The sequence below is a fragment of the Aspergillus lentulus genome (genome assembly GCF_001445615.1).
Source record: "Aspergillus lentulus DNA, contig: Alt08, strain: IFM 54703, whole genome shotgun sequence".
Lineage (NCBI taxonomy): Eukaryota > Fungi > Ascomycota > Eurotiomycetes > Eurotiales > Aspergillaceae > Aspergillus > Aspergillus lentulus.
The window spans coordinates 419,193-431,713 of NW_028322118.1; the positions used below are offsets into that span (position 1 = coordinate 419,193).

Consider the following 12,521-nt stretch of genomic DNA (forward strand, 5'->3'; position numbering starts at 1 on the left):
CCAGATAAACATTCTGCATAGAGGCCTTTTCATGTTATCACAAGGAACTTGATGAATCTAATCATGGACTGTCTTGCATCTATCCACGCCTTTCTGGTTGGGCGGTTCGTCCACAAGTGAAAGCACAGTCATTCTGGAGGAACTAACACAGTCGCCAATTGTCTCAACATCCTGTTTCTTGTTTAGATTCTTATGCCACCTTTGCAGGGCATGAACAAAAAAGTGTGCTATACAGATCTGTTCCGTCGTATACAGCAACACAGGCACCGAGGTCCTTGCCTTTGTGTACAAGTCCACTGGGGCCCACATGGCATACAACAGGGGAATTCCCAGCGCAGTACTCTTTGCAGGACCACAAAAACATACTGCGATCGTCTCCTCGGGGGTTAGGCGCTTGAAGATGCGTCGCATACCGAACCTATTGACCGACAGTACTTCCGGCGGCCGTGAAAGGACAAAACATGCGGCAGTGAGGGCAGTGTACAGAGCGATGTTGAAGAAGACCACAAACAGGACACTTTGCACAGAAAGAGTTTGAAGTGCTCCTGTGGCGAAGCAGGAGGAGAATGTCATCCTGCCATGGTTATCCAAGTCAGATATTTTGGTTCACTTCGGGACATGATCATAATAATTACCAAACAATCAGCAGTAAACAAGCGGATCCCAGCTTCGAGATACGATACTTCTGCATCACCCGTTCCGTCTGCTCTGGCCAGGCCCAACGCACCAGCTGTCCTATTACCAAGGGCAAAAGTGCACTAAGGCCCAACTGTCTGAATACATCTTTGTACATCTCACTTAAATCTCCGCTCGCTTGCTTCCATGGATCGAATTCAGCGGTAGTGGGCAGCAAAGTGATAGTCCAACCGGCCGTAATGAAGGGACCTAGGAAATTGGCAATCACAACCTCAACCAGAGCAGCTGCATCATCTCCACCGGCTGATCGGGTCATCACGACATTCGAAGCGATGGTAGTCGGTATACAAGCGGTGAAGATATAGCCCGCCAGCACGGCCCGGTCGATATGGCCATGCGGATCTCCAGCCAATACGATATGAACAACGGCAAGTGTGAGCGCGGGAATGAAAATGAACGAGAAGACTTGGACAAGAAAGTGAAGACGCCAGTTGAGAAGATGGGTAAACAATTTCTGGTGTGGGATGCTCAGACCCGATGTAAGGAAAATGATGGCCATCGCTCCATACAGGATACTGTATTCAGCTCTGATGATGCCTCCATGCTTGGCTACATTGGGGAAATAGTATGCCAAAACACAGGCGACACCGATACCTATGAGCAACCATTGGTGCAGGAGAAAAATTAAGATGGTTTTGCAGATATACTTCGAGCTCCGTGCCTTTGAGGGATGCCGCCTCTTCGAACTGTCATCTTCGGCTATGCCGTGGTTCATTGCAGAGAGTCGTTAGATGAATCACTCAGTCACAGTTCTTTCTTTGAATATCACTGTGATGTAAAGCAAAAAGGCAAACCAACGTCAAATATGCGATGCTTGTTTGTTTCATCTTTACCTTCAGTCCCTTTTTTGGAATGCCGATTCATGGGGTTAAAGACGGAAATCGGATCAAATCCGATAACCTTTGATAAATGATAACAGCTCATGTGGGGTAAAGATGTTGCCCTTACGGAGTAGATCAGGCTGAACTGATTCCTGATACTGATAGTAATTGGTTTTCGCCAGGAACAGGGGCTGCACATATTGTTTGGATCTATTGACTCTCTACATAATATATCCTGATGTACGGTATTCAGCAAATATCAACAACATATCTGTTTCGCGACACGCATATAAAAGCCCCATGGCGCGATAGGGCAATAGTACACCTGACCATGTAACAATAAAATGTACTATATGTTCACATGACGAGCCTACATCACTCTTGCAGTTGCATACTACGGTAGAGTCGAAGGTAGGATGGATAAACTATAAACCGTGGAAATAGTATCAAGCGCGGGGAGTAGGAATCGCGGCTTCGCCAAGATAGAAGAACGGATATGTCTGTAGACTATTTATATTTAAATCGATGACACTTGGCACATTTATCACAAAATGTAAACTCCTCAGTCACAATAACAACTAATTGCTATCAATGAACGCATCGGTCTCAGTCTCTATATGGGGTATGTAGTCCGAATCGGGAAAAAGCCTCGGCTGAACACTCGAGGGACTTAGCCGGAAATTTCCGCATAGCTGGGTAACGACTCTTTAAGGTAAACACCTATGGAGAATAAAGGAGGTGTTTCTGGAACAAAAGAATGCACGAGACTTATCCTGACTAAGGGAGGATAAGTATGGAATCACAAGCACTCAGATCATGCGTAATGACGATGATGCTCGATCGTGTCACTCTAAGCATGTGAAGAACGGTTCTCCAACATCATTGGTGCCTGTGGTGTAGTAGTCATTTGCTCTTGGGAGGAACTCAAGCCATATCTGGCAATCCTAGTGTAGGTGATCTAAGGGACTACCAAGGGACTACTACGGAGTAAAGGCAGGTTCTGGGCGCTGGACACTGGGCAACAGCTTTGGCCTTGTCCCGATGCCTCGGGATGATGCTATGAAAGACAACGCGGTAGATCTCCTTCAATAACCGCTGTAGGAACGAGCGAACTCTACTTAGATTGCTAGACAAAGCTCAGAAATATAAGTCAGTCGCAAGACACATCTCCGATTCAACAACACAGTTCTACTATCTCTATTCTTCTACAGCTTCGGTTACCCTTCAGTTCTACATTGCGGGCGGCGGCATCTCTTCCGCTCGTCCAGAAGAGCTTCCTCCGCTTCCCCGTCATAACTTCCCCACGGCCCCGACTGAGGAGAATAAAATAGACAGAACAAAGTAACAAAGCCGCCACTGATCCCGAAACATCGAGCGATTCCCCATTCCCGAAAATTGATCAGTCTTATTTCAATAAGCGGGTGACCCCAGAGTGTCCCAGCAATCTAAAATACCAGCTCAGATTTGAGCCGAGGGAACTCCATACTTCCGTAACTCCCCGGATTTCTTGCGCACCTGTGAAGATCCGATATCGTCGCTTTCTTGTGCCTTTTTAATTCTATATCGGGCCCAATTGAGTCATACTTCGTTGCTTTTCTACCCCCTTTCCTCCCTCTCTTCCAATTCCTCCTCATTCTTCCCGTTTAGTCGCCGAGAACAATCGCCGCAGTTGGCCGTCGTTATAGAAGGAAGCTAGTACCTCAATTGACAAAAGGAAGAAAAGACCGCATAATCACGTTGCACATACCTAGTCAATCGCCATGGCCGCCAAATCTGTGGAGGGAAACAAGGGCAATAAGCCCGCTTCCGCGGCTGTGAACTTGATCGGTACGATGACGCTTTTCGTGGTGAGGGGACATTTCGCTGGCGGTGATGCTAACATGTGACATAGCTGGTGGTGGTGCCGGTATGATGGAGGCTCTCGTCTGCCACCCTCTTGGTATGGCTATAATCCAATGGTATCGGGTTCTGAAAGCCAGGCTAACAATGTCGCAGATACCATTAAAGTCAGAATGCAGCTCTCGCGACGGGCTAGAGCCCCCGGAGTAAGTTAAGCCGCAAGGGTTACTCAGTTGTGCGGTCACTGATAATTCATTACTTCGACAGGCAAAGCCTCGTGGATTTATCACCACCGGTGTCGAGATCGTGAAGAAGGAGACTGCCCTGGGATTGTACAAGGGTCTGGGAGCTGTTCTGGGCGGTATCATCCCGAAGATGGCTATTCGTTTCACCTCCTATGAGTGGTACAAGCAGATGCTCGCTGATAAGGAGACTGGTGCAGTTACCAGCAAGGCCACCTTCCTCGGTACGTGATCAATGCCTTCCTCGATCAGCGTGTCTTTAGCTGGGTATGAACTGACATCTCGAACCAGCTGGTCTTGCTGCTGGTGTGACCGAAGCCGTCGCGGTGGTAAACCCTATGGAAGTCGTTAAGATTCGTTTACAAGCGCAGCATCACAGTCTGGCGGACCCTCTGGATACCCCCAAGTACCGCAGCGCACCACACGCACTATTCACCGTGATCCGGGAAGAAGGATTCAGCACTTTATACCGCGGTGTCTCCCTGACAGCTCTTCGCCAGGGTACCAATCAAGCTGCCAACTTCACCGCATACACCGAGTTGAAGGCCTTCCTTCAAAGAGTCCAGCCCGAGTACAGCAACTCACAGCTTCCCTCATATCAGACAACGCTCATCGGATTGATCTCCGGTGCCGTCGGTCCTTTCTCGAACGCCCCCATTGACACCATCAAGACCAGACTCCAGAAGACCCGCGCTGAACCTGGTCAGTCCGCCGTCAGCAGAATCATGGTCATTGCCAAGGACATGTTCAAGCAGGAGGGTGCGCGCGCTTTCTACAAGGGTATCACTCCTCGCGTGATGAGAGTTGCTCCTGGTCAGGCTGTGACTTTCACGGTATACGAGTTCCTCAAGGGCAAACTCGAAGAGTCAAACTGGGCCTTCGTGGGTGGCAAATATGAGGAATAAGTACGGTTGTCTCCAATCGAGGTTGAGGAGAACGGCCGTTGCGTGTTTTCGAAAGCATTTGATACCATGAGCATCGTGGCGTTTTCGATTGCATTGCGATCTCACTGCATTATTTTTCTGGGTTATTAGCTTCGAATTGATGATGGCACTCGCACTCTGGGCTTTGGTTATGGGTGAGGCCTGTCGATTTGAAAACAGCACAGTTGACTTGTATATAACATTTCTTTTCTTTGTCTTTTGGTCTCGCCACCTGTTAGTATACCAATTTCTTTGACATCTTGAATATAGAATCAAAAATCTGAAAGGTAACAGATGATGTCTGTCGCGCAGATGGCTAGATGCCAATGAAGAAGCAACTAGAGACATATTTACGATTTGTTCAAAATGCCTCGGAGAACAGACCACTTGCAATTCCCTCCCTCTAGCCACTTTGGGCAATCGGGATTACCCCGCTAAACACCTCCTCCAACTACACCGCTTCTGCCAGCTGTAAACACTTCCTAAACATTGAGGATATCACACGAAAGCAGTTGATAGGTCATATATTCTTGAGATACCAGACCGCAACTGCATCCACTCAAGATGCAGTCAGGAATTGCAGGTAAGCACACTTCATCCAGAGCCGAACCCCTCGGTCCGCCGGTCTGCACTGCATACTGCACACTGCATGGTCAATCCCGATCACAAAGTAGAGAAACGCTGACCTACATCTCAGTCTCGTCCGAGCTGCATAATGCATTCAACGATTTCTCCTCGGACTCCTCCATCTTCTGTCTCCCTGTAACCATCACAGCAGAGAGCCTGACCCCCCTCTCCCCTATCCGCTTCTCCTCCCCCGGCGCATTCTACCCCTCCCTCTCGCAGCTCTCGTCCGTGCTACAGCCAAAAACTCCCCTCTATCTGCTCTTCCGTCGCCCTGAGACGGGTTCCTCATCCCTCTGCGCGCTGACATACATTCCCTCGAATGCCCCCGTCCGCGCCAAGACGCTCTTCGCCTCGACCCGTGCCACGCTGGTGCGAGAGCTAGGCAGCGAGAAGTTTGCGACTACCATTTTTGCGACGGAGGAGGAAGAAGTCACCAGCGAGGATGCGTGGCGCGAGAGAGATGCGGAGAAGAAGGGAGCTGGAGGCAAGGGAGACTTCAGAAGGGAGGATTTGATGGGGGACAAGGAGCGTGAGCTGGAGGCTGTGCGGAGGGCGGAGGAGGAGGCTAGAAGCGGTACTCCTGGTAGGGATATCGGCATTGGTGGATCGTTCGCGAGAGGTGGTTTTGGGGCTGGTGTGCAGTCTGGGATGCGGATGACCGTGGACGATGATGTGAAGGCTGCTCTTGAAGGACTACAGGATGGTGGGCTGGTGCAACTGGTACGTTCTCCAGAGTTTGGGGCTGAGTTCGGAAACTTAAAATCTTTTTATCTGTCATTGATTGCTAACTACAAGCTCTGCGAAATACAGGCCATTGACATCCCCGCGGAAACGTTCAAGCTCGCTGCTGCGGAGTCTGGTATTGACGCGAACTCCGTCCAGACGCACATCTCTCCGTCCTCGCCTCGGTACACTTTCTACCACTATCCTGAAACCGATACCGTTTTCTTCATTTATACCTGCCCGTCGGGCTCGTCGATCAAGGAGCGCATGCTTTACGCAAGCTCTCGGATGTATGCTCTTCGTGTAGCTGACGAACAGGGGCTGAAGATTTCCAAGAAGGTATGCTTTGCGTGACAACCACATGATTGATTTTTTACCATCTAACGATGCGACATGCAGATCGAGGCATCTTCTCCTGACGAGATCTCAGGAGACAGGTTGCAGGAGGAGGTCCAGCCCCAACAGAATGATGGGCTGAGACGAGGATTCGCCAGACCAAAGCGGCCTGGAAGGTAGAATTGGCTGTAGGGCTCTTCCGGGCACCTTCTTAGAATATTTAGATATCCCCCGATGTCACTGTCAAATATGTCCACCCTTTCTAAGCTCTCAAGTATGAAAATCGCCCGGAAGCCGACATATTTTGCGGAAGGTGCGAGAAATTTAAGCGTCGTGTAGAAGATGCTTTGCCATACACCGAAATGCACCGCGATCGGGGCATGCGAACGAGGAAAGGCATGTCGCAACATCAATGATTTCGAAAACTTTTCTTTTGGTAGAATAAATCTGTCCTCGAACTTCCCAGGTTGATGATCTTGGGACATCCGTCTCGATCCTTCTCTAATCTTGTACACTCGAAACAATAGAAGGCATCACTGATACCCTCACCACCGCAGACAACACACTTGTTCTGGTAGTTGCCGAAGGAGCATTCATCACAGATCCGGACAAGCGTCGTAGGTCGCACGTAGGAATCGCACACGGGGCACTTGCCGTCGCACTTGTCACAAAGTCGGCCGATGGAAATACCAGGCTGCTTGCGGCACATAACGAGATCTGGGTGATGGCGAGACATGGCTGCTGAGCTTGCGACGTCGGCGATGTATTGAACGGGGGGGTATGTGAAAAATGGCTTAAAGATATAGATTTGCTGAATATCGCCACTAATTTAAGCGAGAAAGATACTATCGGTAAGACTTCTGAGCTTTGGGTTCTGGGCGTAGATTTAAGGTGGCCAGGAGGGAACTGGTAGTTTATCAATCAAGAGAGAACTGATAGAAGGCGTTGGAAGGAGAAGACAGAAGATTCCACGGAACGCCTTTTGGTGCAGCAGATCGGGCAAATGGTCCGTGCACGGGAAGTCGGAGTCCCGCCATTGATATCGCGACTGGACTTACGATACCGGCCGTTTTCATTTTGGGGGTTTTCGGCGAGACAGTGGATGATCCAAGCGCAGTCGCTTGTGAATTCATTTGACATTACGAGACGTCTTGAAGCTGTTCTCTAGTATTCGCTGCGACTATCCAGAGATCGTGTCATAGTTCGCAGTCCCAAATATGGCAGAAGGGTACGACATCTTCTACAATGTTTTGTGCACGTTTCTTGCGCTAACTAAGATTGACGATTGCTTAGAACACTTGCTTCTGCAGTCGCAGTGCCTGAGCAGGACATCCTGGCTCCATCTCCAGATGCCGGCCTCAAGCGAAGAAATTCATCTACTACAGACCCGGATCCAGATAGCAAGCGTCGCCGATTAAGTACCCAAGAGGAGAATGATCATCCAGCATCGGATCGCAAGCCTTCGTTTTCAGATACAGCAGAGCAGAGGCCGGACCGAAGGGCCAGTCGGCAAGCAAATGGTCGCGATGAGGAGCGCAAGCGCGGACAACGACTATTCGGAGCACTACTCGGGACGCTTTCGCAGAGGTCCAGTACAGCAGCTGAGAAGCGGCGAGCAGACATTGAACGGAAGCAACAAGATAAATTGAAACTTCAAGACGAAGAGTACGATGAGTTGAAAAAGAAGAAGAGGGAGGAGCAAGTCGCACTTAGAAAGAAGCAACAGAGATACTACGAAGAGGAATCGGTAAGTGCCCGCTGCTCTCAGGTTACGAGCTTCCGAGCTTATGGTCGATGTTTATAGATGCGAACCCGGCACTCAAATTTGTTGGCAATGGCACATTTCTTAAAGACGAAATCGGAGCCAGTGCTGGTATGTTATAGGATTTCCAAATGTTGCGGCTCCGGTATCGTGATTGATCTAACCCTTCTTTTCATTGCAGTACTACAAGCCATGGCAATTACGGCCCGAGGATGAGGACTTAATACGCCACCAGATTGAGGAAGCAGAAGCTACCATCTCCCGGGAGCGCGCTGAATTCGAAGCACGTCGTCCTCCTCAGGAGGAGAGTGAGTCAAAGGAGGAAACAGAGATCCGAGCTGGTAATCAACAAGAAGCTCCGCAGCCCGACGTCGATGTCCAAGAGCCCAAAGATACGACCGAGGAAAGCTCAGACAAGGCCAGCGCTGAGACGAATCAAGGCCAGAATATTGAAGCTGCTGTACCCGAAACTGTCAACGACGTCCCGGCATCAGTCAACCACACCGGTTCAGATGACCATCGGGCAGCTGATGACGATGGGGGAGAGGTGGTCGAGGACAACGAGGATACGGTGATCTATTAATGTCGTATTAGGCCTTTTTATCTTCTTGAATATCTAGGCTCTACCATTTACCATACTCTTCCTAATAACTCCTCATATTAGTGATCATAGCAGCCGCAAGCATTTGTGGGGAAAGGCAGCAGTAACTCCAACCGAGGCAATTCGGCGGCAAGAGCTGGACTTGGCAACAGCATTCATGGACACACCGACTCTCCTCCTGGACACGACAGTAATGATATCGGGAATCCCTTGATCCCGTTGAGGTTTCCGTACTTCGTACTTCAGGTACTTTCTCCATTCTTATTTGTAGCCTTGCCATCTCTGTCCAGGCGTCCAATACGTTTCGGCAGTTTCGAAACGCACGTGACGAGACAACTGGCGGGGATCCATAGCTTCGTTGTACATAAATAAAAGCAACAGTCGGTAGAACCTCGTCTCCAGGTTATTCTCTGTTTATCCTGCAAGGGCGCGTTCGCATAAACGAAAATTTGGACATCTGAAACTGTCTGGTCCGCGTTGCAATCATGATTGTTGATAAGATCAGGGTCACCGGCGACCCTCGGGTCCAATTCCGTCAAGCAAGGGTGAATGGCAAGCAATACGGTATGCATCTTGTCACTTCAGCACGTGTGCACCTTTTTTTTTGGCATGAGACCAGAAGCGCTGTGGTGTCAGACAGATTATGCTGGAAGCACCATCTCAATCATATCTTGACCGTCCACTAACTATATATCTTTAGGCTACCTTTATAGCGAGCCAAAAACAAGCACATACAGAGCTACCATCTTCCTTGTCAGTCAGCTCTAACTCACCTACATACGCTTGAGCGTGTAACTTACTCTTTTTTAGCTCCATGGCTTCCCAGATCTATCGATGGGATGGCGGTACCAAATCCCCATGCTGATCGATATGGGACTGCGGGTTATTGCTCCAGATTGTTTGGGATATGGTCGAACAGTATGGATTTGATACAATGATCTATCTCGTTCCCATATTTATATGTGCTGACTACGTGGTCTAGGATGCTCCAGAGGACATTTCGCTATACTCTCACAAGCAGTGCGCCGATGACATCAAGGAGCTAGCATCACAACTTGGCGCCGACAAGATCATCGTAGGAGGACATGACTGGTATCATCCTCCTGACTTCAGTCTTTACATTTTGAGAGCGCTTATGACTGACCATATTTCACAGGGGCGCTGCATTTGCATACCGACTTGCCCTCTGGTATCCAGACCTCGTTACTCATCTGTTCACGGTCTGCGTACCGTATAGCCCCCCAACTAAGAAGTACTATCCTCTGGAGGATTTTGTAGCAACGGTTGCGCCGCATTTTGCCTATCAGTTGCAGCTGAAAAGCGGGGGCTTGGAACCAGTCATCCGGACAGAAGATGATATCAAGAAATTCCTCAGCGCATTGTACGGCGGTCGTACTGAAAAGGGAGAAGTAGCCTTTGACGCGGGCTTGGGGATACTCCTGGACAAAATGTTCGAGGTGCAACCGTCGAGGCTGCTCAGTGAAGAGGTCGGTTTTCCTCCTGTTTTCTGAATCGCCCTCTATTGCTGCTTTTAAGGTACTGATAGCCGGAACCTCAGGAACTCGACTATTATGCCAAAGAGTTCTCGCGAACTGGCATTCACGGTCCATGTAAGGCGCCACATATCTCCTTGCTCGGGTATCTCGAGCAACACCAGGGCAGATTGCTAACGAGACTACAGTGAACTGGTACCGGACGCGAGAAGTGAACCACAAAGAAGAACTAGCCATCCTTGACCGGCGTATCACAGCCCCAGTCCTCTTCATTCAAGCACTCAGAGACGCCGCCCTTCCGGCACACCTGGGCAAAGGTATGACGAAGACAATCCCTCACTTGACCTACAAACAGGTCAATACATCTCACTGGGCTCTGTGGGAGAAGCCCAAGGAGGTGAACGAGATGATTGCTTGGTGGCTGGAGGAAGTGGTATTCACCGATCCCCGTTTGTTCAAGTTGTGAAGGTTGCATAAAAATTGCTATTTACAGGATTGTATATAATAGTATATGTGTGATACTTCGATCATAACATGAGAGGCGTCTGGGTTTACTGTTTGGGTTGCGGTGCTTACATAGCCAAGGTCATTAGCTTGTTCAAATGAGTATTGTGGTCAAACTTGGATCTCAACCCACTATCGAAAACTGTGCGTAATTGATCTACATAAGTCTGGCGTTTCATTAACATGATGGGCGTAACATCAATAGACAAAACATCCTTCATTAGGGACAGCGGGCAAGCAAGGCATCAAAAACGGTGGAGGCGTCAGTAGTCAAAGACCTGAGTCTCAACATGGCATCCAACTTTCTCTAACCGGTCAACAAACGGTTGTCCCAATGTTGCTGGCGTTACTATGCCGCATCGGGACACCTTTTTCACTCGCTCCGTCTCCTCCAAGATGACCATTGCTGCCTCGGCAAGCAGCAAACCAGTCAGTGCATACATTGACCCTTCATACTTGAATTTGCCGAAGACACGCTGCGGTGCGGCCGTCTTTTGATCAGCCGTCGCTACTGCACGGTACTCGACGCGGTCATTGACTGAATCTTCCTTGCGTGGGCCCTGACCTGCGGCGTAGACGACCTTCCGCACCAGCGCGCGAACGGGAGGGAGTATCAGAAGACACAAGCCGATGATGAAGGCATAATGAAAGAGCACGCCGACAAGCGCATTTCTAACTTTGACAAATTGCCGGAAATAGAAGCGTGGGCCGTAGAATTCCGGCATCAGGGTACTGCTGCGGTGCACGATGGTGATGTCTGCAATAGCCGATGGCGATGTACTGAGAGTACCCAAGTCCCGAACGGACCTAACTCCTAGGATCTTGTCTACTAGTGGCTCGCTGGGGACATTCTTGGGGGGGGCGGAGGCGGCCAAAGCGAAGGGGTCCGTAGATTTGAGGATGTCGGAGAAGGAAAGGGAGTCGAAGATTGTGAGCACCGTATTCAGGGTGCCACCGCTTGGTCCGGAGCTCCTACATAGGGTCGTTAGGAGATCAATCCAATTGCATGCAGGTGAGGGTGCGCATACTTCATCTCCTCAATTGCACCAGTCACCTCTCTTGTGTCGCAGGAGAGATTCTCCCGAACTCGTTTAACAACAGACCAAGCTAGGATGTCTGCTGGGGCGCTTTCAACACCGACAGATGGGATAATCTAGAATAGAGTCAGAACAAGTCGCAGTGCTTCGCAAGTAAGGTGTAACTGACGATCGCTCCGTTAGACTTCGCAACATCGTGATACTTTTGAATTATTTCCCTAACCCAGGGTGTTTCTCCAGTGCTGCGCAACGGGCATCTTAGTTCTCGTCCACGCACTCTCTCAAATAACATTGCAGTAACACTCACGCGTCCACATAATGAGTTCCATGATTGGCGCACGCTTCAACAACAGGAGTGCTGTACAGGTGGTATGGGCCAACGCAATTGATGATGACATTGGTCCTCTGGACAAGAGGGTCCAGTTCTTTCCGATTTAGCTGTACAGCGAGAATCTCTGAAGGTGCGTCAGCGATGACTTCGTTCGATGCTCTGGTCTTCAGTTACCTGGCGCGGTGCGGTCAGGGTTGAGAGTCCTGAGCTCCTTTGCGATGTCCTCAATCTTCTGCACAGAGCGACCTGCTAGAGCCCATTTCAGGTTCGTCGGCAAGTTCTTGACAATATGCTCTGCGCAAAGTCTCCCAGTGTAACCCGTAGGACCAACAAGAACCAAGTCGAACTCCTTTTCGGATTCCATATCTGTTATTATACGAGGGCTGTCGAATCTTGACGATAATGTACTATGGACTGAAAACTCAAGAAGCTTGACTATGTGACATCAAGGAGATACAACTATAAAGACGTCCAAGGGATATAGATGACAATTCCCAGGCATCGACCTTGAATACGTCCTTAATCATCAACACATGGGACATCCGCGCGTACCCATTTGTTATCGTCATACCTCGGTCCTGCGGGC

The 12,521-nt window shown here is 49.5% G+C and overlaps 5 protein-coding genes across 5 annotated transcripts; 3 read left to right on the top strand and 2 right to left on the bottom strand.

The window, feature by feature from the left end:
- Nucleotides 1-57: 57 nt before the first annotated feature.
- ALT_3405 (bile acid:sodium symporter family protein) lies at nt 58-1,411 on the bottom strand (the record flags this gene model as incomplete). The annotated part of the gene is made up of 4 exons (XM_089599570.1): nt 58-171; nt 367-574; nt 636-735; nt 799-1,411. The coding sequence occupies 4 exons, from the start codon at nt 1,409-1,411 to the stop codon at nt 58-60; spliced, it is 1,035 nt and encodes a 344-aa protein (XP_089455908.1).
- A 1,866-nt stretch (nt 1,412-3,277) lies between these two features.
- On the top strand, nt 3,278-4,503 carry ALT_3406 (putative succinate:fumarate antiporter (Acr1); the record flags this gene model as incomplete). Its single annotated transcript, XM_033556579.1, has 5 exons — nt 3,278-3,344; nt 3,409-3,456; nt 3,513-3,562; nt 3,624-3,822; nt 3,890-4,503. 5 exons carry the CDS (start codon nt 3,278-3,280, stop codon nt 4,501-4,503), a joined length of 978 nt encoding a protein of 325 aa, XP_033412470.1.
- Nucleotides 4,504-5,085: 582 nt separating this feature from the next.
- Nucleotides 5,086-8,552, top strand: ALT_3407 (uncharacterized protein; the record flags this gene model as incomplete). The annotated part of the gene is made up of 7 exons (XM_033556578.2): nt 5,086-5,104; nt 5,219-5,868; nt 5,959-6,210; nt 6,271-6,383; nt 7,501-7,954; nt 8,012-8,080; nt 8,151-8,552. The coding sequence occupies 7 exons, from the start codon at nt 5,086-5,088 to the stop codon at nt 8,550-8,552; spliced, it is 1,959 nt and encodes a 652-aa protein (XP_033412469.2).
- A 503-nt stretch (nt 8,553-9,055) lies between these two features.
- Nucleotides 9,056-10,529, top strand: ALT_3408 (alpha/beta fold hydrolase; the record flags this gene model as incomplete). The annotated part of the gene is made up of 7 exons (XM_089599571.1): nt 9,056-9,134; nt 9,271-9,323; nt 9,381-9,488; nt 9,553-9,662; nt 9,727-10,057; nt 10,117-10,180; nt 10,252-10,529. The coding sequence occupies 7 exons, from the start codon at nt 9,056-9,058 to the stop codon at nt 10,527-10,529; spliced, it is 1,023 nt and encodes a 340-aa protein (XP_089455909.1).
- Nucleotides 10,530-10,830: 301 nt separating this feature from the next.
- ALT_3409 (saccharopine dehydrogenase family protein) lies at nt 10,831-12,299 on the bottom strand (the record flags this gene model as incomplete). Its single annotated transcript, XM_033556575.1, has 5 exons — nt 10,831-11,539; nt 11,596-11,720; nt 11,774-11,846; nt 11,912-12,059; nt 12,110-12,299. 5 exons carry the CDS (start codon nt 12,297-12,299, stop codon nt 10,831-10,833), a joined length of 1,245 nt encoding a protein of 414 aa, XP_033412466.1.
- Between the last annotated feature and the right edge of the window lie 222 nt (nt 12,300-12,521).